General features: G+C 36.0%; 10 protein-coding genes across 14 annotated transcripts; 4 read left to right on the top strand and 6 right to left on the bottom strand.

The window, feature by feature from the left end:
- The first annotated feature begins 1,646 nt into the window (after positions 1 to 1,646).
- Positions 1,647 to 5,503, top strand: LOC9319051 (protein NRT1/ PTR FAMILY 1.1). Its single transcript, XM_002885081.2, has 4 exons — positions 1,647 to 1,976; positions 2,065 to 2,282; positions 3,816 to 4,372; positions 4,457 to 5,503. Exons 1-4 carry the CDS (start codon positions 1,871 to 1,873, stop codon positions 5,355 to 5,357), a joined length of 1,782 nt encoding a protein of 593 aa, XP_002885127.1. The 5' UTR covers positions 1,647 to 1,870; the 3' UTR covers positions 5,358 to 5,503.
- A 10-nt stretch (positions 5,504 to 5,513) lies between these two features.
- LOC9319050 lies at positions 5,514 to 6,352 on the bottom strand. Its single transcript, XM_002882938.2, has 3 exons — positions 6,129 to 6,352; positions 5,910 to 6,050; positions 5,514 to 5,783 (listed from the first exon to the last, which is right to left on the bottom strand). The coding sequence occupies exons 1-3, from the start codon at positions 6,288 to 6,290 to the stop codon at positions 5,613 to 5,615; spliced, it is 474 nt and encodes a 157-aa protein (XP_002882984.1). The 5' UTR covers positions 6,291 to 6,352; the 3' UTR covers positions 5,514 to 5,612.
- Positions 6,353 to 6,504: 152 nt separating this feature from the next.
- On the bottom strand, positions 6,505 to 10,736 carry LOC9321193 (malonate--CoA ligase). Its single transcript, XM_002882937.2, has 15 exons — positions 10,539 to 10,736; positions 10,131 to 10,300; positions 9,853 to 10,035; positions 9,300 to 9,471; positions 9,107 to 9,192; positions 8,855 to 8,977; positions 8,632 to 8,739; positions 8,146 to 8,244; positions 7,920 to 8,012; positions 7,724 to 7,801; positions 7,413 to 7,599; positions 7,249 to 7,322; positions 6,924 to 7,103; positions 6,781 to 6,834; positions 6,505 to 6,686 (listed from the first exon to the last, which is right to left on the bottom strand). The coding sequence occupies exons 1-15, from the start codon at positions 10,711 to 10,713 to the stop codon at positions 6,642 to 6,644; spliced, it is 1,827 nt and encodes a 608-aa protein (XP_002882983.1). The 5' UTR covers positions 10,714 to 10,736; the 3' UTR covers positions 6,505 to 6,641.
- An 818-nt stretch (positions 10,737 to 11,554) lies between these two features.
- On the top strand, positions 11,555 to 14,077 carry LOC9319049 (protein tesmin/TSO1-like CXC 8). 3 transcript variants are annotated; one of them, XM_021033350.1, is made up of 7 exons: positions 11,555 to 12,093; positions 12,201 to 12,290; positions 12,472 to 12,640; positions 12,788 to 13,171; positions 13,258 to 13,358; positions 13,447 to 13,550; positions 13,649 to 14,077. In XM_021033350.1, exons 1-7 carry the CDS (start codon positions 11,957 to 11,959, stop codon positions 13,927 to 13,929), a joined length of 1,266 nt encoding a protein of 421 aa, XP_020889009.1. In that variant the 5' UTR covers positions 11,555 to 11,956; the 3' UTR covers positions 13,930 to 14,077. The 3 variants fall into 3 exon arrangements, with proteins under 3 accessions (XP_020889009.1, XP_020889008.1, XP_002885126.1); XM_021033349.1 differs by having other exon boundaries at positions 11,558 to 12,093; positions 13,646 to 14,077; XM_002885080.2 differs by having other exon boundaries at positions 11,559 to 12,093; positions 13,261 to 13,358; positions 13,646 to 14,077.
- On the bottom strand, positions 14,022 to 15,509 carry LOC9319048 (probable isoaspartyl peptidase/L-asparaginase 2). The gene is made up of 4 exons (XM_021033352.1): positions 15,287 to 15,509; positions 14,975 to 15,208; positions 14,801 to 14,887; positions 14,022 to 14,711 (listed from the first exon to the last, which is right to left on the bottom strand). The coding sequence occupies exons 1-4, from the start codon at positions 15,446 to 15,448 to the stop codon at positions 14,217 to 14,219; spliced, it is 978 nt and encodes a 325-aa protein (XP_020889011.1). The 5' UTR covers positions 15,449 to 15,509; the 3' UTR covers positions 14,022 to 14,216.
- Positions 15,510 to 17,731: 2,222 nt separating this feature from the next.
- Positions 17,732 to 18,781, top strand: LOC110230185 (photosystem I reaction center subunit VI-1, chloroplastic). The gene is made up of 3 exons (XM_021032227.1): positions 17,732 to 18,002; positions 18,228 to 18,354; positions 18,446 to 18,781. Exons 1-3 carry the CDS (start codon positions 17,872 to 17,874, stop codon positions 18,623 to 18,625), a joined length of 438 nt encoding a protein of 145 aa, XP_020887886.1. The 5' UTR covers positions 17,732 to 17,871; the 3' UTR covers positions 18,626 to 18,781.
- On the bottom strand, positions 18,526 to 21,421 carry LOC9319047 (rop guanine nucleotide exchange factor 13). Its single transcript, XM_021032228.1, has 6 exons — positions 20,678 to 21,421; positions 20,248 to 20,519; positions 20,095 to 20,169; positions 19,738 to 20,010; positions 19,299 to 19,625; positions 18,526 to 19,206 (listed from the first exon to the last, which is right to left on the bottom strand). Exons 1-6 carry the CDS (start codon positions 21,051 to 21,053, stop codon positions 18,781 to 18,783), a joined length of 1,749 nt encoding a protein of 582 aa, XP_020887887.1. The 5' UTR covers positions 21,054 to 21,421; the 3' UTR covers positions 18,526 to 18,780.
- A 256-nt stretch (positions 21,422 to 21,677) lies between these two features.
- Positions 21,678 to 22,544, bottom strand: LOC9321192 (dynein light chain 1, cytoplasmic). Of its 3 annotated transcripts, none has more exons than XM_021032788.1 (3): positions 22,418 to 22,510; positions 22,086 to 22,248; positions 21,678 to 22,004 (listed from the first exon to the last, which is right to left on the bottom strand). In XM_021032788.1, exons 2-3 carry the CDS (start codon positions 22,221 to 22,223, stop codon positions 21,861 to 21,863), a joined length of 282 nt encoding a protein of 93 aa, XP_020888447.1. In that variant the 5' UTR covers positions 22,224 to 22,248; positions 22,418 to 22,510; the 3' UTR covers positions 21,678 to 21,860. The 3 variants fall into 3 exon arrangements, with proteins under 3 accessions (XP_020888447.1, XP_020888449.1, XP_020888448.1); XM_021032790.1 differs by having other exon boundaries at positions 22,086 to 22,253; positions 22,418 to 22,495; XM_021032789.1 differs by having other exon boundaries at positions 22,086 to 22,544.
- Positions 22,545 to 22,567: 23 nt separating this feature from the next.
- LOC110229883 lies at positions 22,568 to 23,200 on the bottom strand. The gene is given in 4 exon segments (XM_021030985.1): positions 22,568 to 22,598; positions 22,600 to 22,673; positions 22,676 to 22,777; positions 23,183 to 23,200. Coding segments are annotated over 4 exon segments (225 nt in total).
- Positions 23,201 to 23,410: 210 nt separating this feature from the next.
- Positions 23,411 to 25,103, top strand: LOC9319046. Its single transcript, XM_002885079.2, has 3 exons — positions 23,411 to 24,124; positions 24,235 to 24,420; positions 24,696 to 25,103. The coding sequence occupies exons 1-3, from the start codon at positions 23,675 to 23,677 to the stop codon at positions 24,972 to 24,974; spliced, it is 915 nt and encodes a 304-aa protein (XP_002885125.1). The 5' UTR covers positions 23,411 to 23,674; the 3' UTR covers positions 24,975 to 25,103.
- The last annotated feature ends 167 nt before the right edge of the window (positions 25,104 to 25,270 follow it).

Genomic DNA, 25,270 nt, shown 5'->3' with positions numbered 1-25,270 from the left:
TTAGCTTGTAATATAAAGAAGATGAAATCATTTACTACAAAATGATTTCTTCACAATGAATTCTTTGGAATGTAACATAAAAATTTATGATATAAATACAATTAAATTTACTCATAAATGACATTCAAACATGATTGTGAAAGTTTTATCAAAAACAAACATGATTGTGGAAGTTAAATAGTTATCTAACGTAATTATAATTTTATTAAAAAAAAATCCCTATAAATATTAATACACACATCTCACAAACAATGATATTCCAAGTTTTCTATTATTGGTAAATTGTATAACATTTTTTCCTCTAATTCAACAAATGTTGTTTCAATATATATATTTTTGTCACTTTTGTAAGAGATTGTGAAGAGGAGGTGACATGAAACCAAGAAATCCTATGCACGGTCAATCGTTTGTGCTACTTTAAATGTCTTTAAAAAAAAGAGAGTAGAGAAAATGCATTATTGTAGGTTTTTTTTGCCGAAAACATTCATTATATTCAATTTATATTAACCTAAATTTGGGTTGACTCAAATAATTTTGATATTCTTGCAGAGAGATTAAATAAACAACATAAGTCTCAAGTGAAGGGCAATATTCCAAGAGAGTTGATGGTGGAGGTAGACGTTGAATTGTATAGAATAGTCATTTATCTCACGAATACAATGACTATTCTCACGAATTAAATTAATCTACTATATACAATGAATGTTATTTTTCAGATGGTTATCTTTTGGTCGTTGAAATTTAGTAATGCTTTGGAAGAAGGCAAGTGAAACATATATTGAACCAAGTTGTAATCTCAAAAATATTAAGTGAAAGTCTTAAGTCTATATATTGATATGTTCACTATCTCATTCATCTGTTATTTTTATTTATGCGTTATTATTGTTGTTTTGCTTACAATATATATATTTTTGTTTGTTTTACATAAAGAAAAAATGTATACAATAACCCACGCGAAACATCTAGTAAGTTAATAACACCAGACTTTTTATGTTTGACGTAAGTAACATGGATGATGGAACATTGGAAGTTTGATGTACAATGTACTGTTTTGTTAATTTTAAAATATCTATATAAGTTAATTTTCATTTATTTATAGATATTTTCTTTTAAGAAAATAAAATATTTCTGGCATTTATGTTTCAACTTGTATTTAGCTAAGATTAGGAAGATGACGTTTTATCTAACTTTTTTTTCCTACTTACTACTAGAGGGATGTATTGAATAAATGATCTTGAGTGATTTCTATTAAAATGATAAATTTTATACTATTCAAACATGAATTTTAGAAAGTTTTGAAAACCGTGTTATTGAATTAGTGATTTTAAAATGTATAATCAAATCTACTGTTATTGAAAACATTTTAAGTAGTAGATTTGAGATCATTTGAATGACTTTAGGTGAGATTTCAGAAAATTTATCACTTAAAAATACAAAAATACAAATCTCATAGTTTTAGGTGAGATTTGAGAGAATATTAATAATAAATTTCCTAATTCACCAAAAACATCTCAAAACTCAATAAAACTCAAATCACACTAAATTCATTATTCAATACATCCTTTAAGAATTTCTAATAAGTTTCTAACTAAGAATGAAAATTGTCGTGTGCCAAATAGGATAAACTTCACTCTATAGAAACCATTATGATAAATTGATAACTTAAAATTTTGCCTTGAGAAAAAAAAAATGTATATTTAAATAGCACCCATTTATTATTGCTCACTCGTCGCAGAAAACAGAGATTCCTCGCTGTCTGAACTGAAAATAAGATCGCATTAACTCAAAACTCTCACAAAGACAAAGATTTTCTCTTCTTCTCTCTTCCTCTCTCTCTCTCTCTCTCTCTGGAAGCAGAAAGGTAACAACAATGGAGAACCCTCCGGATCAAACAGAGTCAAAGGAGATTCTTCAACAACAACCCATTAGAAGAAGAAGAACAAAGGGTGGTCTTCTCACTATGCCCTTCATCATTGGTAACAAACACTCTCTTTCACTTCTCAGACAAAAAAAAAACCCAAATCTTGATACTAATTTCTCTCTTCTTGTTGTTACTCGGTGAAGCAAACGAGGGGTTCGAGAAAGTGGCGAGCTATGGATTGTTGCAGAACATGATTCTTTATCTGATGAGTGATTACAGATTGGGACTTGTTAAAGGACAAACTGTCTTGTTCATGTGGGTTGCTGCTACTAATTTCATGCCTCTCGTTGGAGCTTTTCTCTCAGATTCATATTTGGGTCGCTTTCTCACCATTGCCATTGCTTCTCTCTCCAGTCTCCTGGTAATTTCCGTCCCCTCAAATTCACTTAAAACCGGTTTACGCTTCTTCTTTTTCCCGGTTTAATCCGGTTCAGTTTCAACTCTCTTTAATTCAGCTAGTTCTTTGACACTTACCATTGTTTAACAACCAGTTAGTCTTTGGTTTGGAAATGGTTGGTTTACTGTCAATAAAGGTTGAGTTTTTGTTAAAATAGGAAATCGGTTTAGACTGATTTGTGTGTATTTTACTCACTTGCATCGATAATTGGCTTTCGATCATTGGACCTTACTTACTTGCATTGATAATTGGAGTTAAATTCCGGTTTGACAGTTTTCGATAATTGGGACTTGACTTTACTTGCGTCGACAACAAAAAGAGAATTCTATGAAATCTAACCAAGTCATAGAATTAAGGGCCTCGAATTAAATGGTACGAGGTTTTCGTATGTAATTTTTTAATTATTTATATTCTCAAAATAGTTAGAAAAAATTGGTTTGGTAAATTTCAAGGGTTTTTTAACTAAAATTTTAGAATTTTTTTCCGTTCGTTTGCTGAATCATTGATAGCTGTATATTTCTGCTTTAAGTACTATAATATGTAATGATAATCATCTACAGTGATATTTCTAATTTAAGAGTTGATATGATTAAGCTTTTTAGAAGCCTTTTTCCATTAAGAGTCAAAATTTCACATGTTGCATGTGCTTCCCTGAAATTGCTGTCCAATGAATGGAAAACTAAACCCCTTTGATTTTTATAATATTTGTGTCCATAAAAATATAAAAGTCGGTAAAATTAAATTCGAAGCCAGGTGTTCTGAAATGTCCATGTGATTTATAATAACAGGTCTTAAATAATCATAAAGTATTTGATATCATTATTATTAAAATTTTAATTTATTCTATGAAAAAAACTCTTGTTGCTTTCCTTGTGGTTATGGCCTTGTGGGCTTTCTTTGGCAACTTGTGATTGTGAGTGACCACACTCTATGTATATAAAAAAAATATCACCCATTTCTTATTACTTTTTGTTGGTTATAGACTTACAGTTTCATTATTTATGTGTCCAAATATATGGGTCAAGCTGACGTGGACCTACATTTTGCCACCATTTAAGGATTTGACATTAGTTTTTGGCCAAGATATAAGTGTTAGACATGAAAGCAATATCGATGGGTGACCCATGTTTTTGTACTACTTGTCCCATTCTTGATCAAACTTATTATTTCACCCATTTGAAAAAAATCTTATCATATACATGGTGACATCTATTGATTTTGAAATCTTCTAGCAATCAATCATTCATCTCGAGTATCAATCACTTTCCGTAAGAAAATAATGTTTTCGTATGATTGTGACAATTGACGTACGTGTAGATTCTGAACAAATACTTAGATTCTTGTTCTTGGAAGTACTTTTTTTGGAAGACATCTACAGATTTTACGAATGAACTGAAAACTACATTTTTATTATATATATATATATATATATATATAAAGACAAAATCTAACCTACTACACTGTTATAATAAATTGTCTGAATCAAAAACGTTTCAGGGCATGGTGGTTCTATGGCTAACTGCAATGTTACCGCAAGTGAAGCCATCACCGTGTGTAGCAACAGCCGGAACCAGCTGCAGTTCCGCGACATCTTCCCAATTGGCTCTTTTGTATTCCGCATTTGCACTTATATCGATTGGATCAGGCGGAATCAGGCCATGTTCTTTAGCCTTTGGTGCTGATCAATTGGACAACAAAGAGAATCCTAAGAACGAGAGAGTTCTTGAGAGCTTCTTCGGTTGGTACTATGCTTCTTCATCGGTTGCGGTCTTGATTGCTTTCACTGTCATTGTTTACATTCAAGATCATCTAGGATGGAAAATCGGGTTTGGAATACCCGCGATTCTCATGCTGTTTGCTGGTTTCTTGTTTGTTTTTGCGTCTCCTCTCTACGTTAAACGCAATGTGAGCAAGAGTCTGTTCACTGGTTTAGCTCAAGTGGTTGCTGCAGCTTACGTGAACCGGAACTTAACTTTGCCGGATCATCATGACTCCAGAGATTGTTATTATCGTTTGAAAGATTCTGAACTCAAAGCTCCAAGTGAAAAATTGAGGTAAATTGAAATCTGTTTCATATATGTAGTTCTTGGTTAGTTTTTTTTTTTTTTTTATATTGACACTTTCTTGCAATTTCTTAGGTTTCTAAACAAAGCTTGTGCCATAAGCAACCGCGAGGAAGACCTTGGTTCTGATGGTTTGGCCTTAAACCCATGGAGGCTCTGCACAACAGACCAAGTCGAGGAACTCAAGGCCTTAGTCAAAGTGATACCGGTATGGTCCACGGGGATAATGATGTCGATAAACGTTAGCCAGAACTCGTTTCAGTTGCTTCAAGCTAAATCAATGGACAGACGTTTAAGCAGTGATTCGACCTTCCAAATCCCTGCTGGATCGTTCGGTATGTTCACAATCATAGCCTTAATCTCATGGGTTGTTCTGTACGACCGCGCAATCCTCCCTTTAGCTTCAAAGATCCGAGGCAGGCCGGTTAGGGTCAATGTCAAGATTCGAATGGGATTAGGGTTATTCATATCATTCTTAGCAATGGCGGTTTCCGCAACTGTTGAGCATTACAGAAGGAAAACCGCGATAAGCCAAGGACTCGCAAACGATGCCAACACAACAGTTAACATCTCAGCAATGTGGCTTGTACCGCAGTATGTGCTACACGGTTTAGCAGAGGCCTTAACCGGGATAGGACAGACCGAGTTTTTCTATACTGAGTTTCCTAAAAGCATGTCGAGCATCGCAGCTTCGCTGTTCGGTCTAGGAATGGCAGTGGCTAATATATTGGCTAGCGTGATCCTCAATGCGGTCAAGAATAGCTCAAAGAAGGGCAACGTTAGCTGGATTGAAGATAACATCAACAAGGGTCACTACGACTATTACTATTGGGTTTTAGCGATCTTGAGCTTCGTTAATGTCATCTACTACGTTTTGTGTAGCTGGTCGTATGGTCCTACGGTGGATCAGGTGAGGAATGATAAGGTTAATGGTATGAAAGAAGAAGAAGAGGAAGTTATTAAAATATTAAACTAGATCAATTGGTTGATCACAAAATCGTGTGTTATAAAATCTATATATTTGTATGTAATTAGATTATTATATATCATGGATTTGGATTTTCTTAGGATGTAGAGGATGATGTTAATTAAAGGGTGTGTTTATTTACTACAAGAAAAAAAGAAAAAGCCATGTGTGTAAGATATTTGATTGAAGAAAATCAAATTTTCAGAATGGGGATTTGTGTTGTTTTTGACTTTGGAAAATTGAATCATTTAATTTAAGAAAAAATCAAAGCTTACTAAGAGTAGAAACATTGTGCATGACTTTGAGGCTAAGTGGAGCCATCCACAATCTTCCTGTGGCTATGATTTCTCCATTTGTTTCTCTTCTAATCTCAATCACAGCTGATTTTAATCCTCCATTGCTTCCATTCACTCTTGCCTCTATCTCTACCGTTTCCTGCAATTAGTAGTATCTCTTATTATTATCACTTCTAATCATTACTAATATACCTAATTTAGTAATTTTCAATTTTCATGTTTCATAACAAAAACGTTGAGGAAAATGAGGATAGGGAAAGCGAACGTGAATCCTGGCCGTTGAATAAAACGAAGAGTTGAGATCAACAGAGATATGGAGTCCTCCGCCGGCGGAGTACACAGCTGACGCTCCGATCGAGTCCATCACCGCCGTAATCACTCCGGCGTTCCAACTTCCATCTTCTCCCTGAGAATCATCTCTCGTAATCAAAAACACAAAAAAAAAAAAAAATTAAAACAAGATCGATGGATGAGTAATTATTACCGCGACACGATCTGTGACGACTAATCTACATCGTAAGGTTCCTTTCCCGACATGAATGAGTTCTAAATCTTGCAAGATTAAAATCTCGAACTCGGTTTTCCCGTTTCCTTTTGCTATCTCTTCGAGATACGTCGTCGTGTTATGGATCGTTGGATCTACCATGTTTCTTCTTCTTCGTCTTTTTGTGTGCTCGTTACAAAATATGTTGCGAGTTGAATATAGGATCGGATTCACTAGTTTATACCCTTTGTGGGGGTGATTACTGATTAGCCAATGTCGAACATTTAAATACGTCAACGTTTAAGTCTTAAAGAAAGCTGCATTACAGACTGGTCAACTCTTCTCCTTTCACACTTACAATTTGTTCTTATGATGATGAGTAAACAAAGAAATAGTATAATTAAGATTTACTTTCCAAATAGTTTGGTCTTGATTCTTGACACTATTGATTCAAAGTACATAATATAGGAAAAAAGGAAATTTCTTATGCATACGTGTATGTAATCTGAGGATTTATTCTTGATTATCCAGAGATTTCTTTAGCTCTTTTTTGCTCACCTGCAACGCGAAATAAATACTCATCTTGATTACACCAAACAAACATATCTCAAATCATTCAGGAAAAAAAGCTTTGAGAGGGGTTTTAGTTTACCTTTCCCATGGCGTTGCGGGGCAAGCTCTCCCATATCAGCAATCGTGTTGGTAGCTGAAAAGACAGACTATTATGGGCAAGAAAAGATATAATTTGACAAGACTGTTGTGCGTGCTGATAACATTTTGGCGGATTTTGAGTACCTTGTAAGGAGCAAGCTTGTCTTTAGCCCAACCGCACAGTTCTTCTAAGGTCATTACAGGTTTTGACTCATCTTCTCTTCTTTTCTTTATTGCACTCTCTGCTACAATTATCGCAGTAACGGCTTCTCCATAATCTTTGTCTGTTACCCCCAACACGCAACATTCTGCAACCGTAGGGTGCTGCATAACACATCACAGAGATTTCATTCTACGATTAAATGCTCTCGGTTTAGTAATCTAAAGCTCTATTCCCTATTTCCCAAGGGGAAAAAGCCTTCTGATACCTTCAAAGACCCAAAAGAATTCAAATGGTGGTTAAAGTTACCTCGAGAAGCGTTGATTCGATTTCTAAAGCTGATAACTTGTATCCTCCAACCTTCATAATGTCAGCGCTATTGCCTGATCGACGCCAGAGAAGAGAAGATGTTAAGAGAAGGAATGCAAACTACTCTTAAATTGTGTTTGAATGTACTTATGGGTTCTGCTTACGTCCTAGAATCACATAATATCCATCCTCATCCACTCTACCAGCATCTCCTGTCTTAAAGTATCCATCTTCCGTAAATGATTCTTTCGTCACTTCTGGAAGATTCCAATACTCCTTGAACAAAGATGGGCTTTTAACACAAATCTCGCCCACTCCATTTGAATCATTCTCATCTTCTTTAATTTTAGCCTATCATGTTTACACACTTTTTCAGTATCATAACTTCATGTCACAGTACTAGTACTACCTTAGCTGTGTGGCATTAGTTAAAAGGTATTGAATCTGGACCTAAGATAAAAAAGATGTCACTGACCTCCACACCAGGAAGCGGTTTGCCGACAGTACCAGCCTTTCGTGCACCCCGTAAGGGGTTCGACATTGCCATTACAAACTGGGAATGTTGAACAATGTTTTTAATTCAGTAGATGTAACTACTAAGAACAGGCTTAAGAAGCTTTTTCTAAGGTATTGTATTATGGTAACTCAAAGAGACAGGAAAATCTACTTACCTCAGTCATGCCATATCTTTCCAAAAGACGATGACCTGTGATACTTTCCCATTGATGCATGACAGGTCGAGGGAGAGCAGAGGACCCAGACATCTGAAAATGAATTTCATTGGCTAACATGTAAGCACTACTTTCACCAGAATTTGAAAATAGAATAGCTGTTCAAGCATATAAATGATAAAAAATACGCTGGACTTGCGCTTCTAGGAGATACTTGGTTAATTACCATTAGGCGAAGCTTCCGTGCAGCAAAAGCGCTCGAGTCCTGCATCTCTTTATCCATTGCTTCATAACCTTGTATCAACCGAGTGTACATGGTTGGAACCTGTATATCGCAAAAATCACTTTTACCAATTGAAAATAGCTAATTCTCTCTCTGTTTCTTTGTTTTTCTCATCTCAGGCTAAATTTCTCTAAAGCAAAACATGTTTGTTTATATATCTAGAGCGTCAGAAGCAAACTGGGAACTGATCAACTCAGCCAAGCCTATCATTTTGTTACATAGTAAAACTGAGTAAACTCGCATTGAATAGTGAATACTACCCTCAATTCAAATACTAACCAACAATTTAAACAATTAATAAGCTTGCTATATCAGGTTTAAGAAAAGGCTTATGCAACAAGAAATCAAACAATTAACTTGAGGCAGGGACAGCTAATGCATAAACTAGTAATTTTTTTTGGAATAAAAGCAACAATAAAGGAGACTTACTCCAGTGAATACAGTTATAGCGTCGTTGTTTTTCTCATCATTCTGTGGATAGGATTCACGCCATCTACGCCAGATTCCACTAACACTAAATTTGGGCAAAAACTCCACCTTAAATGAGGAATGTGAAAATCAATAAAAAAAACCTATAACCAGCCTGAGGCTTTCAGAAGTTAATGTATTTTTGAAAGAGCTAGCCGAAGCAAATATTGATAGTATAAGTTACCAAAGACCGTGCGTAAAGAGGAGCAAATAAAGCGTTGAAAAGCCCATGAACATGATGTAGTGGGAGGCAGTGGAGAAAATGATCAGTAGATGTGTACTCCCAAGCTTCAGTGAGCATTTTAACCTGCAACATATAAAAGCTTCTGGCTTATACGGTACCATCATAATTTAAATATATGTGCAGACACATTCTACTGCAGGTTGAGTAGATTTGAAACATGACATGCACTACATATACAGGTCGGATATATACCTGGGAATTGATGCTGTTGTGGGTATGGACAACTCCTTTTGGCTTACCAGTTGTGCCACTAGTGTAGACAATCAATGCTGGATCATCTGCACAAATAAAGGCTGAAGTGATGCAGAAAAAACAGACCAATAATAAGGTTGCATATATTAAAAGAGTTGTAAGTTCATCATTTCAAGTATATTCAAAATCTTACCTAGAAACTTTCCTTCTGCTTCAAAACTATCATCCTGAAACTGATTGCGAGCAACAGTTTCCGAAGTTGAGTTGACAACAGGAGGAATAAGATGAAATTGGGCACCACTCTTTGCTGCGATAGTTTTCATAGTTTCACTATGGTCCTCTGTGCTCAATAACAGGGATATATCCTAGAAACCATAGACAACCAGGTTATAGCCATAGCCGAAGATAATGTTAATAATTCTTACTCGAGAGTAAATAGAGCATAAGGCACACTTATTTTGCTAAGCTTGAATGCGGCAGAAAACAGAGCCAACCAGAAAAACCTAGGGCTTCTAGTATCTACATTGTTCTACAGAGCACTCTTTCTAGTCTTGGGAAAATAACTAATGCTAGAAAAACCAAGAGCTTGGAATATGGATCAAAATTCTGAGATCACAAAAACTTAGATCAAAGTATAACTAAGAATTGACCACATGAATAACAAAACAAACAGTTTCCGGAAGACTGTGTGGCGATAAAGCTGATAGTAAAGCAAAAGCATATAGGAAGGCAAAGAGATTTCATACCGAATCATTCATGACATGTAAGAGTTCAGCCTCAGGATAGCTGAGTGCAAGTGGAACCGCTACACCACCGCTAAACCATGTTCCCATAACTCCTGCAACAAACTCAGCTGAAGGTTTTGCCACAATTCCAATTCTAGCTCCTTTAAGACTACCAAACCCTTCATACTTCTTAGTTTCACCTCCCTAGGGAATTTATAGAAGATAAAAAATTCAAGAACCAGAAATTGTGATAGCTTCAAGTAGTAAATATAGGTACAATTTCAAACTAATTACCATACATTTGTAGTATCTTCATTGGAGAACAATTTAGATATTCTAAAAGCAGAGGACGTTAGCTGGCCATAAGAGTAACTCTTTCCATCGGCTTTAATCGCAATCCTATCACAGGAATTAGAACCTTCTGAAAAAGCTGCTTTAAACACTTCCATGAGTGAACCAGACTGTGAAGCTGCAACATTGATTACATAGACGAATTTCAGATCAAAGAACCATCACATAAATAAAATTCAGATTAATAATCATATAAAATGCAAATTATAGAAACTAATTGTACAAAACAACAAATTGTTCTGGTTTACGGATCATCAACGTTATTTATGGAAAGCATGAATCTTTAAGACATTTCGTCGAACATGTAACATGCAAAAACCAAACAAAAGTAGAATTTAGATAAAAAGAGAACTTACAGAAGAAGAGATGGTTAGATTGGAAGAATCGAAACCCAGAATTGGAAAACGAAGAGGTAGCTGGCTGATGAAATCGAGGAAGACGAGAAGAGAGAATAGCGTATGTGTTGTGGTTGAGTCGATGGTTAATTAAAGACAAGTAGTTGAAACTCTTTAATGTCGTCGTAGCGGTCATTTTTAGGTTTGCAGTAATGTTGTGTGGTTTGGTTCGTTAAAAAAAAAAACTATTCAAAGGTTTCGACTTTTTTTCGTACAGTCAAATTACGTAGCCGTTCTTCTTAGGTGGTTGCAATCGCCAAAAAGAGCCTTTGTCGTGTATCATGAAATTGCGTCTGAAGCGTTTGGCGAGAGGAGAATTCAGCACGTGGCGTGATTCTGACGATGAATTGAAAAGTGACGCTTTATATTAGCCTTGGGATGATCGGAGTATTTATGCACTTTTTATCTTGGTTAATTACTGGATTAGTGGTAAACCACTCTGCCACTAGTTTATTCATTTTTACTTAGGTCGTGAATTTCTTTTAAGTAAAGACCATGAGATACATATTTACAAAAATTAAAGACCATCAGGATATTGCAGCTCCATTGATGTGACCATGACCGTTGATAAATAACAATTGTGGTTAAGCTAGCTAACATTTTACAGATATGCATTGATTTTATTATTTGAAACTTCGAAAAATATGCATTGATCTAGTTTCTAACTTGGAAAAAATATCAAAAAATTATTTTATCATTAAACTATTATTTTAAAGTAATATACAGAATTTATTAAACAAAAAAAAATATGATTTAAGAGCACACATTATATCAAATTTAACATGTTTTTTATTCAGAAACTTTTGTAACAGAAAAAAATGATAATAGAAAACAAATCAATAATTATACTAATAATAAAAAAATTCGTTTTGGTATAACAAAACTTTCAAAATAATAATTTTACATGGAAAACAAAACAACACATATGAACACTTTTTTTTTTTTTTTTAATCAGTATTTTCTATAGGTCTCGGGTTCGAATATTGGAGAGTACTAATTTGCTTATATTAATCATGAATATTAGACTTCATTATTTCAATGACTCGAATCCCATCTTCGTCATCCTCGTTCCCTCCAAGATCAGACTCTCTCTCGATTTTGAATACCCTCGCGTTGTTCTCAGAGAACCTTTTTGTTTCTGGGAAAATCCTAGGAGCTGGCCAAAAAAATCCGAGAGTAACGCGAGAGACAATCATCGTTCCGATTTAGGATCCAGCAATCCATTTTTGTTATCTGTCAGCCATGGCGACTCTCCGATACACTGAGCTGAGCTATGAATCAACGACCCTGTTCTGACGATTTCTCACCGATCATGCTCATATCGGTTCGCAGAAATTGAGGAAAAAGCTTGTGCGGCGACTATAATGTGAAGGATCGATATGACAGGTAACGCAGATTCCGGTAAAATCGCGACAGAGAAAGACCCTAGGAAGATCGTTTTCACCAAATTGGAGTTATCTCCCGTCTTCCTTGAGTCTCCTGTTAAAGAAATTCCTCCTTTTCCTCCGATTTCTCGGTATTGTTCCAGTTTCTCATCCAATTTTCACTACATATGCTTTTCGTTTGAGTAATTTCGATCCACAATCTACTCTCTGATCTCCACTGGTCTTGATTTTGAAACAGAGAGCATTCAGAAACAAAGGATACGACAGATCAGGAAGGCATTACTTGGAGGAAACGATGTCGATGCAAACAATCCAAATGTCTAAAGTTGTAAGTTCATTTCAGGATCCAAGAATTACTAATGTTAAGCTGATAGAGATTTGAATATAATGTTGAGTAGAGAGCTTATCTTCTGTAGAATTTACTTCAGTCTATACTATCTTTTTTGTTTATCTCAAGTTGAGGTTGAGTTGATGGATTATTGGACATTTGTTTGACGCTTGGTTATTAGGTACTGTGACTGTTTTGCATCAGGAGTGTTATGTACCGACTGTGATTGTGTTGATTGTCATAACAACTCTGACAACTATGATGCCAGAGATGCAGCTGTGGTGAATGTACTAGGTCGCAACCCAAATGCCTTCAATGAGAAACTTTTTAGCAGCATAAATGACAAGCAGGTATGTTCTTCAAACCTATCACTTTGTGAGACTGAAGAAAGAAGGGTATATATAAGAAAATACTTGCCTTAGATTAAACTTCAAAGAGGTATCTCACATATTTTCTGATTTGTAAGTATCTGGAATGGTTTGTGCTTTGTATTATAGTGTAAGGCTGCACCTGATACTAGACCTGGACTGCTTTCGAGAGGCTGTAAATGCAAAAGAACCAAGTGCTTGAAGAAGTACTGTGAATGCTTTCAGGCTAATGTTTTGTGCTCAGACAACTGTAAATGCATCAACTGCAAGAATGTTAGTGAAGCGTTCCAGCCTTCTGTTTTTGCCTGGGGACTAAACAGTAGGAAGCTTTACGAAGGATTTGATAATCCAGAGAAGAAGTTTGTCTGTGATCTAGGAATCATTTCTCCTAGCGAAGACAGTGTCGGCTTTAACAGCCACAATACTGCTGGTTGTATGAATTATGCTCCTGGATTTTCTGCTCACAATTCCCCACAGGTATACCGGAGAAGAAGACACCAAGAGCTACCTGAGGTAAGTGAAATATACTACTTGCTTCATAACAACTAGGCACTTTTGGTTTTATCTCCACAAAATCATTTCTTTTCTGTCCGGAATAGCAGTGGAATTCTTGTCCAGCTCCATTATTTTCGATACCTGACAATTCCATTCAAAATGCTCTGGGTTCCCCTATGTCTAGCTCTCCTAAGCTTCCTTACAGGTTTGGTTTTTGCATTTCCTAAATGATATTTCTTCTTCCTTCACCTCCTAATCATAGATATTTTAACTGGATTTTCATTGTAAACCAGAAAGAAAAAGCCCCCATTGGGATATGCTTCCACAGTTGTTCCAGATTTGGGAGATATATGCTCACTTCTCTTAGCAGCATCTGAAACTGCTACAGCCAATGCAGGTATGATCAATTGTATCTTAAACAATCTCTACCTCCATTAGATCTCCCATCCTGTCTTACTTGGTTTCATCTACATACTTCCTTCAAAATGGTAGAAGACCAGAACAGGATATGTATAAAGCCTGATGATAAGGTAGACAACGTGTACACTGAGGTATTGAGTGAGTCTGAAAGCGGTAATGTGGAAGAAGAAATACAGTCCTTTCGAAGATTGATCGAACTGATAGATGCTCAATACAATGGAGAAGAGCATTCCAAATGTAAGACCGAGACAAGTGTCCATGAAACAGATATATACATGGAGCAGGAAAGGGCAGTGCTTGAAACTTTCAGAGACTGTCTCCAAACGTTCATCAAATCGAGACTGGATTCTATTTAATCCCTCCATTCTCAGAGTCCACTTACTATACGTTTAGTTGCTATTTGTGACATGTCAGGTTCATTCAAGAAGCAGCGAGCTAAACCATGATATGAAGCTGAAACAGATCAACGATTTTTTAAACACGAATTAACAATTAGAAACCACATTAAGCACAAATCAGTAACGAAATACCTAAATTTACTACTCCAGATTTATTATAATGAATAACCAAATTAATAGAGCCATGACTGATTCAGAGCACACTAATCAAATACTAATACATTTTCTTAATCTAAAAATATTTCTCACTCCCAAATAGCAACCTCCATGAACCCATCCTCCGTTGCACATCCCCTGAACATCCCATTAGAGTTAAAACCACAAACCACCTCTCCTTTATTCGACACAGCGATGAGTCCAGCGAACCCTTCATCGAGTCTATGCTTGATGACGTAATCAACCGCTTCTTGGAGGTTAAGTCCTTTGTACTCCATAACAGCTGACACATCACGAGCTAGCGTGGCTCTTATGATGGCTTCTCCTTCTCCGGTACACGAAACACCACAAAACTCCGACGCGTACGTCCCAGCTCCTATCAGCGGCGAGTCACCGATCCTTCCCATCATCTTGTTCATCAAACCACCGGTTGATGTCCCGGCGGCACACCGTCCTTCTCCGTCAACCACGACGCATCCCACTGTCTCCGGTGCGTAAATGCTGATCGGAAGACCGTTCATTTGGAGTGGACAGTCGGTTGCGGCTGCACCGGCACATCCCATCGGCGGAATCCGGTAGTCAAACTGGTGAGAAAGAAAAAACGTTGAGCATACATAATAAAGAAAAAGGTGCGATGAATAAATGAACGGTGGAGATTTAAGTCAAAACGTACCAAGATGGAGTTAGCTTCCTTGGCCAACTTGAGCATTCCTACGTTGTCGTCCGTGACGAAGTAGTCGTTGTCCACAATTTCAACTCCCTTTTTCATCAAACCAATCAATTTCGGTCAGATGATTTTATTTAACCAAAGAATAAAAAGTGGAAGGGCAAAAGAGTAAATAAACACCTGTTTACGGGCGAAATCCTCTGCACCAGAGAAAGCAAGGTAAGAGTGGGGAGATTTGTCCATGACGAGACGAGCAAGAGATATTGGATTCTTCACGGTGGTTATCCCCGAAACGGCACCGCATCGTCTCTTCGTACCATCCATTATGCTAGCTTCCATCTCCACCGTTCCTTTTTCCGTCAAAGCAGATCCACGGCCTGAATTAAACAGAGGATCCGTCTCCAATTCTCTAATCTGTTTAACAAAAAAATAAATCAACAAACCACCATAGAATAAATATCAAAATTGATTGTGAGAGAAGAGAGAACGTACGACGAGCTCAACGACGTCAATGGCGGAGATATTTGAACGTAAAGCTACTATGCCGAGGTTGAGACAACGAGTCAAAAGCTGTTTCGCCTCTTCTTGTCTCTCCGCCGGAAGATTTGGGTCGATTCCGGCACCACCGTGTACTGCAATTGCCCACCCACCCATTTTATCTCTTTCTCTTTGTTTTATTTATGTGTTTCACAGTTTAACCGAGAATGATGGAAGAAAGAAGAGTCGCATTAGGTCATTATATAGGCCTTTTACGAGCAATGAGAGACCCTCATTTTCTTTTTATTACTTTACCTCTTAATTTTTAAAACATTTTTTAAATTACCCCCATCTGATTTTTTATTTAATTTTTTTCCTCATTATATCTTTCTTGTTTTTTTTTTAATAGGAAGAAATACCTTCCGTATATCTTTGTTTATTTTTCAGCTATTTTGTCAACATTTCCCTTTTCATGTTATTTTTTAACCAGTTTGGGATTGTCTTTTTTACCATTTTTTTCTTTTGACTTGATTTTTCTTACCAATAATTTAATTCCAAACAAATATGAGTAAATATTGACATCTACCAAGATATATAAAACGTTACTAAACTGAAATGCTTTTCATAAATTAAAAGAAATTTCCACTAGTTTTCGTAACCCAAAAAATCGACTTTTGCAATTTTTTACAACGTTGTGCCTGTTTTTTGTGATATCTCAAACAAAACAAAGTAGTCTTTGGAACTTGAAATTGTAGCTGTTATGTTGAATTCCACGTCAGGTCTATAACATGCATGAAGAGAGGCAGAGAGCGATAACTATATATTGGTTGTTTTTTTTTTGTTTTTTTAGTGTTCGTTTTTTCTCTCACAATTGTCTTATTCTACCATGCATAACATGGATGGATGTTTTTAAAATGATAAAATGTGTTTTGTGAGAAATAAACTGTTTCTCCCAACAACTTGTGAAATAAATAAATTAAAATTGCAAGTTGGCATGCAATGCAATTTCCCTTTTTGTTTAAACAACTTCCTTTCCTTTCCCGTTTTCCGTATGTTTATCTCGTCAATTTTGTTCTAATCGACGTCGATACACATAGTCTCATAGCTCAATATTATGTGTAAAGTCTATCTTGTCGATTATTTGGGTCCAACTCGACAGGTATATCACAAATTTTCTATTTTTATAGTTAATTGTATGCATCATATTCTTCTTTCGTCAAATTCGTCGGATATATATGTTATTTCTATCGTACGATCATCTTTTTACACCATGCATCAAAACATTTCCTCATATGCATCGAGTCTATTACAAGCCTCTTTTTGGTAACATAACATTGTTTGAAAAATATTTTGTTCTATTCTAAAAATTGAACCTCATTTAAAAAAAAAATATAGCTTAGATCAATGTTGACAGAAGTTTATTGGTCTAGTGGTATAATCATTCTCAACGAAGTTCGATTCTAATTTTCTTTAAGTGAAGTTGTAAAGTAGTTGTGGCACGCATTTGCTAGCAAAGTAGCAGGATCCTATGCATTAGGCATTAGCAATGGTTAATTATTTACCGCAGGATTTTGTGTCTAAATATGTTTATTTATTGTTGGCCAGTCGCATCTCTCTCCCCACAAGTTTGGAATCTCCGAGATTTTCTCTTCATGTGTGGGAAAGGACAGAGCCTAGTGACTTTGGTTGTGGATTCCAATAAGATTCCGTCACGTGACAAACTCCATTGAGAAAGACGTCTATTTTCTTCTCTCTTTAGTGCCTCTCCCATCTCTTAGGGGTCAATTAGATCCCCACACTCTCGTGGAATCTTGTCCTCTCAAACATGTTTTGATGACCCCACTTCTCGTCTTTTTTATACGAGATTCATTGCAAAATGAATTTTGATTCACTACTACAATTTACTTCTAATAGAAAATAATACTTCAAAAAACCTAAATAAATACGAGATTAACTATTACAAAACGAATATTTATTTAATTTACTTCAAATTTTTCTATTGAGAGGAGGTACTCTAAAAAATGTGTAGACGTTCGAAAAAGGGTTTATGAAAGGACAAGATTCCACTGCAATTATGCTAAATGGTGAATAATGTTACAGATGGAATCACCTCGTCCACGGTTGACGGTTGCCTTTCCGTCTCTCCATTCACATATTTAAATACAACCACGAATCGAAGCCAAATATGACACAAAGTTAACTATTTATGTCTTGATTTTTTAAAATATTTTATCGATACCTAAGATCAGAGCCCAAATTAAAAAGTGGTGGTGATTGTGAAACATAAAATAAAAAAATAAGACGTGGTTTCAAGGAACTTGCCACCGGCTGGTAAAATTGACACCTGCTGGTAAAAAAGTATTGGGTTTTTTTCCAAACAAAACATAAATAAGGGGCCTAAAACAAAACAAGAAGACACGAACCGTTTTAGTTTAGAAGATAGGCTTATCTTACTAGAAAATCTTCGAAATTTCAGTTGCCACGTGTCAGAAGAAGATCAAAATCCACTCATTTTGAGTTTGTGACCAAAGGCTATCATCTCCTAAACAAATTCCCACTCACCCACACACAACAAAAGAATAGTGATCGAAGCTCATCTCATGGCGTCTCTTGCAACCGTCGCCGCCGTGAAACCATCCGCCGCCATAAAAGGCCTCGGCGGCAGCTCACTCGCCGGAGCTAAGCTCTCTATCAAGCCTTCCCGCCTCAGCTTCAAACCCAAATCCATCCGGTAATTAAAAGCTCTTCACTTATTTATTAATTTAGATCAAAATGCCACTAAAATCACACTATAAATTGGAGCTCTAATTTCATAGGTCATAACTTCATATGATACAGTCAATTCAAAAGTGTGTATCAAACTATAGATAGTGATGATTAGCTACAAAATGATTAAGTTATGGTATTTTCCACTCTTGTAATCAATTAGCTTGAGGTTAATGTTCATGTGTACTAGGGCTGGTTGTGTGGTGGCTAAGTATGGAGACAAAAGTGTCTACTTTGACTTAGAAGATTTGGGTAACACAACAGGTCAATGGGACGTTTACGGCTCTGATGCTCCTTCTCCTTACAATCCTCTTCAGGTTTCTTCATCTCATAACCTAAATTGACTTTTGCACTTCAATAAAAACAGTAGTCTGAGAAGAGTTTCTCTTCTTCTTTGTTTATTTGTAGAGCAAGTTCTTTGAGACATTCGCTGCCCCATTCACAAAGAGAGGATTGCTCCTCAAGTTCTTGATCCTTGGAGGGGGCTCTTTGCTTACTTATGTCAGCGCTACCTCCACCGGCGAGGTTCTTCCCATCAAGAGAGGTCCTCAGGAGAACCCTAAGCTCGGTCCTCGTGGCAAGCTCTGATTTATATTCATGTTACCTTCTCTTCTTCCTTCTAAAACTCATCAACATTTCTCAATACTTCAAACCCTTTAAGTGATTTTATGTATATTCTGTTTATCAGTTACATTTGAAACGTTTTTTCTTCCCCTAATTTTACAAAAGAAATCTTTTTTTTTTCAAGAGTATCGCCCCGCGGTTGGACTTCTTGTGGTTCCAAGAGATTCAAGATAAGAAGTAGGCTTCTTGTTGTTAGCCATGATCATGCTTGACACTCTGGTCAACAGTTTCTTGCCTGAATCTTTTATCGGTGCATCGCTCTTTTCTTTCTTCGGTTCATTGGTTTCGATATTCCATTGCATTACCTCAGATAGTGAAATGGTAGGCTTCTGCTTTTTCGGTCTCTCCTCTAAAAGACAAAAGTTTGGTTCTTCTTCCTTCTCTGGACTCTCTGTTTCCTTCACCATATGTCTCTTACAAACCGCGAGTTCAGGGTTTTGTGTTAGCTGATCAGCTTCAAGAACATCTTCTATTCTTGACATTATCGTGTGCGCCAAGCTCTCAAGAATTCTCGAGTAACTCTCCACTATAGCTAAACCTATATCCTGCAAAACCAATATTAAAGATTTTCTTAAAACAGAACACAAAGTATTATTCGTCTAATGTGATTTTAATATAAAGTTATCTGATTGATTACTTTGTTGAATTGAATCTTGCTAATGTCAAGTGTAGATTGAGAGATCCCTGGGAATTCTTGTTTAATAAGTTGCAAAATGGTTGCTGCTCTTTCTTCTAACTGTTGTCTCTTATCCATGCTCAAATTCGTACTCCATGGAGACGATGACTTGTTGTCTATCTGCACTATCTTTCTCTGCCATATCACAACCGAAGCTTCGAATTTGTTCTTTAAATCAAGAATCTTGTGCTCCGATGATAAATCCATTTCATGAAGGAACTGCTCTGCATCAAACATCTCTAATGTTATCATTCTATAGATCATGTCTCCAAGACTAGCTCTCCCTTTCTGTTCAGTTAAAGAAAAACACACATCAATAAGCATACCAAATCAAAAGGGAACCAATTCTTGATGTGTTGATAGGTCTCGGACTTTATGGTTTAGGGTTTAGAGTTTATACCTTAGGAAGTGAGTCGATGTAGCTCTCAGGGATCTCCATTTCAGTAAGAACTTGAGAGTTTATGGCCATTGCGGAATTAAGCACTTGGCTCACACACTCTTTCTGACTCAGTAGAAATCTTTTCAACGTTTCAGATAAGCCTTTAGGTGGAACTTTAACAATCGGAAGCCACCATTTATCATCGTTCCTGGTCGAGTTACTGTTTTCAGATTCCGGAGAACCTGGTGTGACGTAGTAAAACTCATCCTGTTCTTTATATTTATCAAGACAATCCTGCATAATTTGTGACATTATACAACCTCAGATCTTTTTGATGCAAACGCAAAGAAACAATTTTAAGCATTTGTTTTGACTTACGAGGAGCATTTCGTCGAGTTTCTTAAGAGCAGGAATGTTGGAGACAAGATCTGTTCTTTGTTTTGTAGTCATTACCTACAAGAAAAGATTCAGATTCAGACACACACACAAACAAAACTTTCTATCAAAACCTATAAAATAAGGGTAAGAAACCTCCATGGAAGATCCATCCTCGTTAGTATGGTGTGTTGGAGAGAATTCAACTATATGATCAGTAACAGAGAGAAGCCATCCGATTTCTCTTCTCCATCGTTCTTTTCTATCCTCGGATATTGGCTCTAAACGCCGTAGTTCTCCAAACGCAGAAGCAGAAAGATTTGTGATTGCGTTTGATAATGCCAAAGCTGACGAAACACCTTTGCTTCCTCCTGACATGTCTTCTCCTAAAAGCAATTTCGCAAACTTATCTTTCATCTGCTCCTTCTCTGTAACATATGCAAAATAACATGAATTAGCTTGCAATCCACGAAACCTCAAACCTATAATGCAGTAACTCATTACGGTCTTAGCTTGCATCCCAAGATATAACTCATTAATCAAAGAAAAAGGTTTTAAGCATGGTACGAAATGTTTTCTCTCTTACCTGAATCTTGCTGTAATTCTTCATCAGTTGCTTCACGCGGCTGAGGTGCCTCATCCTTAACAAGAGGCGGTCGAAGCGGTAGAATTGGTTGGATGCTTGAGGTCGCCGTTTTCCTGAACACAGTGCCATCATCAATGTCTGGATCTTCAATTCTCAAGGCGGAATCTGAGTTCCATCTCTTGAAATGCCTTGAAGATGAGTTCTTCTTCTTCACGGTCTCTAAATCTAACAATTTAGACTTGTAGCTTTCTTGTTCTCGCTCACCCGCTTTCACCATTTCCATGATTTTCTTAAATCTAATGAGAGGTTCTCTGTTTTTGAATCTCTCTGTTTTCTCCTCTTGAAACACAGACGAGTTTTTAGGCGGGAGAGACATAATAATGTAAAGAAAGAAACAAAAGAAGAAGAGAAAAAACAGAGTTTTTTGTTTGTTTGTGAAGAAGAATTAAGAAAAAAAAAACTTCTTAAAACTCATAAACGAAACCGTGTGGTAATAATAACACTCGAGAGCAAAGGCAAATCCAGAATAGCTTTTGACTTCTGTTGATGCTTTGTTTTTTTTTCTCCTTTTGCCTCATAAAATTCTCTAACTAACTAACCGATTTGTTGTCAAAAAATGCCTTCGATTAATTTCTCATTTACAGTTATAATAAACAAATTTAGGATTTTGAGTTATATTTTAAGATGCTGTGTTTACATATAGAAAAAAAACACATATGAGCTGAACTTTTTCACTTTACAATTTATATAAATTGTAACCAAGTAAAAATATCTATGCACTTTTTTTTTTTTTTTTTTTTGTCATCATCTATGCACTTTTCGCATTTGAAGTTTAAGAGATCAAATTGTTTATAATATAGACTTTATATGTTATATTCTAATACTAAATTAATTCTATTTTCTTTATTCTATTTTAAATTATTTGATATGCCGCACCTAAATAATAATCTGTTTATTTTTTCTCCTAGTTAAATTATTTATTCTCCTAGTTAAAAGCCAATTAATTCTCTTAATCAACATCTTATTTTATTTAGTCCCAAAATGATACATTATCTCACAATTTTATTAGAAACAAGATCTATAATTACAAAAAAGAAAAGAAAAAGAACAGCTAATTCTTACACAAACAAAAAGCTTTTTGAGTTTAAAAGAAAAAGAAAAAAAGATGGATGTGGTTTAGAAACTAAAGAGTGGCGCCTTTGAAGATGAGGAAGTTGAGAGTCCCCAAATGAAAATAGATGAAAGTTCCTTTAGAATGTGTGAAGAAACACCCAAAATTGGTTCCCACAACACATTGCCATCCACTTCCATATCTCTCATCAAACTCCTGATGATTATTGAACACCAACTTTTCTATTAGCCAGAGAAGACTTTATAATCTTCTCTCAAATAATGAAAAGCTACTAACCTTCTTGATGTGAGCAGCGATGGAAATAGAGTCAAAGACATCAAAAAGATCAAGAGATTGAGAAGCAATCCTCATTGCTTGTATTTGCATCTTCACTGGCATGTCTGTCTCTTCCACCTTCGCTTTCCCTTCCAACATCTTTTACTCAAAGACTCAAAAGTTTCTGAACTAAAACAAAAACTCCTATTAGAAGATAACTTGTAAGGAGAAGATAAAATGAATTGTACGTCACGTTTTGGACAGGTTTTAGCCTTTTAGGGATAGAATCTCCACATGTTGTATGTTTCTGTCGTTTTCTATTTCTTCCTGAGTTTAAGGAACTGTATTATTACCTTGTGGATAACTAGATAAGAAAATCTTTCTTCTTCTTCTTCTTCTTCTTCTTCTTCTTTCTTCTTATCTTTTAACTTTATTTTTGGTCACAATTTTAAGAGAGGACATAGGATATCATAAATGGATCGGCTCTGTTGTGATTTTGATAATTACGACAAGAGGAGTAAGAAAAAAGGGTGATGAGTCATCAGATTTGTAGGAATGATGTATCTGACGTGTGTCCACGTCGTTTTCAAACCTCTGATTGAGACTTTGAGAGGATAACGATGGAGAGGCTCATATATATCAACTTCCGATTTTGGGAGTTCTGAAACTGCATGTGATCTTGAATAATGCGTCTCTCTGTTTCTTGTTTGTTGCTAAATGGGCCGCCAAAAACTAAGGCCCAACCTTTTAAGTCATAATATCATTTTTGATTAGAAAAAAGAATACTTAATAGACCACCAAAAATGAAATTATCAAACCTAATAATGTTTTCTATTTTTATGAATAATTATTTTCTTTGATAATAAATTGAACACTTTTTTATTTTATTTTTTTTGACAGCTAAATTATAGCGAATAAATTTAAATTATAGATATTGGAAGTAGAGATGAGCACCATCAACTTTCCATATAATAGATAGAAATAACAAAGAATACAAACTTATGGATTAAGGATTCTTTTGTAGGTAAAAAACATTCCTCTCCAATTTAATAATTAGCTTTTAAAAAAAACATTTTTTCTATAAAGATACCTAAAAGTTAATCCACTAATTAAATTACACATAACCTTAGTTCCATCATTCCATTAATCAAAAGTTTCAAAACCAACGGTGAAGCAATTGTAGAACAACATCTAACGAATAATAGCTCGACAAGTAAGCTCACTCCACCGATACTCAATTACTCACTCACTCACTCCCAAACCTAAGCTAACAGGTTTGGATTCAGCCTCGGGTATACCTCAACCACAAGAAACCCGTTGCTTCACTCTATTTTTTTTTTCCTTTTAAAATCCTCTTCTTCTTTTACCCACTTTGAAAAACAACATTCCCAAATTAAAACATCTATCTCCATCAACGGTCAGCATCTCACTCCTCCAGGCTCCAGCTATTGATTTCCTCGCATATTCTGTCTTATTCCCACGTCAAAATGTCTTTAAAATCACCACATTCTCTCTTCTGATGTCCTAGTCTCAAATTCTCTGTTTTTTTTTTTTTTTTTCAAAATGTTCTATATGTAGTCTAGATTAGGTAGAGTGATAAGTAAAGCATTATGTTTTCCGCGAAATCAGATTCAGAAACAAGTCTTGCGGCTTCGTCGTCGTCACCGTCACGATCTTCAAAACGCACTTTCTACTACGTGCAAAGCCCGTCACGTGATGACTCCTCTACGTCAATTATTCAGCCGAGCCCCATGGACTCGCCTACACACGATTCTTCCTCCTTAGGCCGTCACTCACGTAACTCATCGGCGAGTAGATTCTCCGGGTTCCGATCATCATCTTCAGGGAGAAAAAACGGCAGGAAGTGGAGGAAGTCTAACGAGCAAGAATGTAAGGTTATACTTGAAGAAGGTTCATCATACGATGAAATGGTCGATGCGACGTGTATAAGAAGGTGTCAAGCACTACTTGCCGTTTTCACTTTGGTTGTTCTCTTTATCTTCTTCTGCTTTATTGTTTGGGGAGCTAGTAGACCTTACAAGGCTCAAATCTCTGTTCAGGTAATACTTTTTTAAGAATTTCTCAAAAGCTTATATATATATATATAGGTTATATTAATATTTCTCTTAATTTTGAAATGTGTGGTTAGTGATTAATTAGAGTGATGCAGACATTCGAACTACACAACTTTTATGTTGGTGAAGGATCAGATTTCTCTGGAGTAAGTACCAAAGTGGTGACTTTAAATGGAACTTTAAGAATTCGTATTTACAATCCTGCCCCAGTATTTGGTGTTCATGTTAGTTCCACCCCAATCAATCTCTTCTTCTATCAACTCCCTGTTGCCACCGGTCAGGTAATTTATTTTTCATATTACCGAACGTCTTTGTAATAATCAATTGTTAAAGTTGCCTAAAACAGTGTGACTACTTATATATATATATCGTTCTATTTAGTTTGATATGGTTATGGTTTCTAACTTCTATTCAGATTTGGTTTTTAGCAAAATATTTGCATTTTTTGTTTCACTTTTGATCAATGTTTGTTTAGATTGTTTCTTCTCCGGTTTTTTTTTTTTTTTTTTGTTTTTTTAAAAATATTTTCACGTATGCCATATATTTTCTTTGATAGTTGAAAGAGTATTATCAATTAAAGAAGAGCCAAGAAACGGAATCAGTGGTTATAGAAGGGAGAAGAGTTCCATTATATGGTGCCGGAGCAAGCCTAGAGGCGACGGAGAGAGGTGGAAAGATTCCGGTGAAGCTGAGATTTGAAGTCCAATCGAGAGGAGATGTGGTCGGAAAATTGGTTAGGATTTGGCACACAAAGCGAATCTCATGCACATTTGTCATCGATGTTGCTAGTAATAAGCCCATACCGTTCAATAAGAGTTCTTGCCGCTATTCATGATTGCAATTGGCAACTCAATGCATACATAAGACGAGGGTGATTTGTCTAGAAGTTTTTGAGCAAATAAGTTGTAATACTCAAACACTATGTAGTAGTTTAATATCGATTTTGGTGAATATTTTTCTCGCATTGCATGTAATAACGCGATTTTGGAACAAATAATTAATCAAACTATGTTACGGTGGCACTACAAGAAAAATGAGCTTCGGTAACACAAGGAATATGCTGCCAAAGGGATTTCGTAGCGAAACTACAAACGCTGTATAATGAGGAGCTACAGTAGACCCTCCCTACCG

Source organism: Arabidopsis lyrata (genome assembly GCF_000004255.2).
Source record: "Arabidopsis lyrata subsp. lyrata unplaced genomic scaffold ARALYscaffold_3, whole genome shotgun sequence".
Taxonomy (NCBI): Eukaryota; Viridiplantae; Streptophyta; class Magnoliopsida; order Brassicales; family Brassicaceae; genus Arabidopsis; species Arabidopsis lyrata.
The sequence above is the reverse complement of the archived record's forward strand: the minus strand, read 5'-3'. Positions and strand labels throughout refer to the sequence as shown.

Excerpts from the sequence above, each read along its gene's own strand:
- LOC9319051 (XM_002885081.2), top strand. The coding sequence starts at position 1,871 with ATGGAGAACCCTCCGGATCAAACAGAGTCAAAGGAGATTCTTCAACAA. Across the intron at positions 2,283-3,815 it reads CTTCTCTCTCCAGTCTCCTG|GGCATGGTGGTTCTATGGCT; the intron begins GTAATTTCCGTC and ends AAAACGTTTCAG. Across the intron at positions 4,373-4,456 it reads GCTCCAAGTGAAAAATTGAG|GTTTCTAAACAAAGCTTGTG; the intron begins GTAAATTGAAAT and ends GCAATTTCTTAG.
- LOC9319050 (XM_002882938.2), bottom strand. The coding sequence starts at position 6,290 with ATGGTAGATCCAACGATCCATAACACGACGACGTATCTCGAAGAGATA. Across the intron at positions 6,051-6,128 it reads TCGTCACAGATCGTGTCGCG|GGAGAAGATGGAAGTTGGAA; the intron begins GTAATAATTACT and ends GATGATTCTCAG. Across the intron at positions 5,784-5,909 it reads ATTCAACGGCCAGGATTCAC|GAAACGGTAGAGATAGAGGC; the intron begins GTTCGCTTTCCC and ends TACTAATTGCAG.
- LOC9321193 (XM_002882937.2), bottom strand. The coding sequence starts at position 10,713 with ATGACCGCTACGACGACATTAAAGAGTTTCAACTACTTGTCTTTAATT. Across the intron at positions 7,600-7,723 it reads AACCGCTTCCTGGTGTGGAG|GCTAAAATTAAAGAAGATGA; the intron begins GTCAGTGACATC and ends TAAACATGATAG. Across the intron at positions 6,687-6,780 it reads CCCGCAACGCCATGGGAAAG|GTGAGCAAAAAAGAGCTAAA; the intron begins GTAAACTAAAAC and ends TTCGCGTTGCAG.
- LOC9319049 (XM_021033349.1), top strand. The coding sequence starts at position 11,957 with ATGACAGGTAACGCAGATTCCGGTAAAATCGCGACAGAGAAAGACCCT. Across the intron at positions 12,291-12,471 it reads CAATCCAAATGTCTAAAGTT|GTACTGTGACTGTTTTGCAT; the intron begins GTAAGTTCATTT and ends CTTGGTTATTAG. Across the intron at positions 12,641-12,787 it reads GCAGCATAAATGACAAGCAG|TGTAAGGCTGCACCTGATAC; the intron begins GTATGTTCTTCA and ends TTTGTATTATAG.
- LOC9319048 (XM_021033352.1), bottom strand. The coding sequence starts at position 15,448 with ATGGGTGGGTGGGCAATTGCAGTACACGGTGGTGCCGGAATCGACCCA. Across the intron at positions 15,209-15,286 it reads TTGACGTCGTTGAGCTCGTC|ATTAGAGAATTGGAGACGGA; the intron begins GTACGTTCTCTC and ends TTTGTTAAACAG. Across the intron at positions 14,888-14,974 it reads AGGATTTCGCCCGTAAACAG|GGAGTTGAAATTGTGGACAA; the intron begins GTGTTTATTTAC and ends TTGATGAAAAAG.
- LOC110230185 (XM_021032227.1), top strand. The coding sequence starts at position 17,872 with ATGGCGTCTCTTGCAACCGTCGCCGCCGTGAAACCATCCGCCGCCATA. Across the intron at positions 18,003-18,227 it reads TTCAAACCCAAATCCATCCG|GGCTGGTTGTGTGGTGGCTA; the intron begins GTAATTAAAAGC and ends CATGTGTACTAG. Across the intron at positions 18,355-18,445 it reads CTCCTTACAATCCTCTTCAG|AGCAAGTTCTTTGAGACATT; the intron begins GTTTCTTCATCT and ends GTTTATTTGTAG.
- LOC9319047 (XM_021032228.1), bottom strand. The coding sequence starts at position 21,053 with ATGTCTCTCCCGCCTAAAAACTCGTCTGTGTTTCAAGAGGAGAAAACA. Across the intron at positions 20,170-20,247 it reads AGGATGGATCTTCCATGGAG|GTAATGACTACAAAACAAAG; the intron begins GTTTCTTACCCT and ends CTTTTCTTGTAG. Across the intron at positions 20,011-20,094 it reads AACTCGACGAAATGCTCCTC|GATTGTCTTGATAAATATAA; the intron begins GTAAGTCAAAAC and ends CAAATTATGCAG.
- LOC9321192 (XM_021032789.1), bottom strand. The coding sequence starts at position 22,223 with ATGTTGGAAGGGAAAGCGAAGGTGGAAGAGACAGACATGCCAGTGAAG. Across the intron at positions 22,005-22,085 it reads TCGCTGCTCACATCAAGAAG|GAGTTTGATGAGAGATATGG; the intron begins GTTAGTAGCTTT and ends AATAATCATCAG.
- LOC9319046 (XM_002885079.2), top strand. The coding sequence starts at position 23,675 with ATGTTTTCCGCGAAATCAGATTCAGAAACAAGTCTTGCGGCTTCGTCG. Across the intron at positions 24,125-24,234 it reads AGGCTCAAATCTCTGTTCAG|ACATTCGAACTACACAACTT; the intron begins GTAATACTTTTT and ends AGAGTGATGCAG. Across the intron at positions 24,421-24,695 it reads TCCCTGTTGCCACCGGTCAG|TTGAAAGAGTATTATCAATT; the intron begins GTAATTTATTTT and ends TTTCTTTGATAG.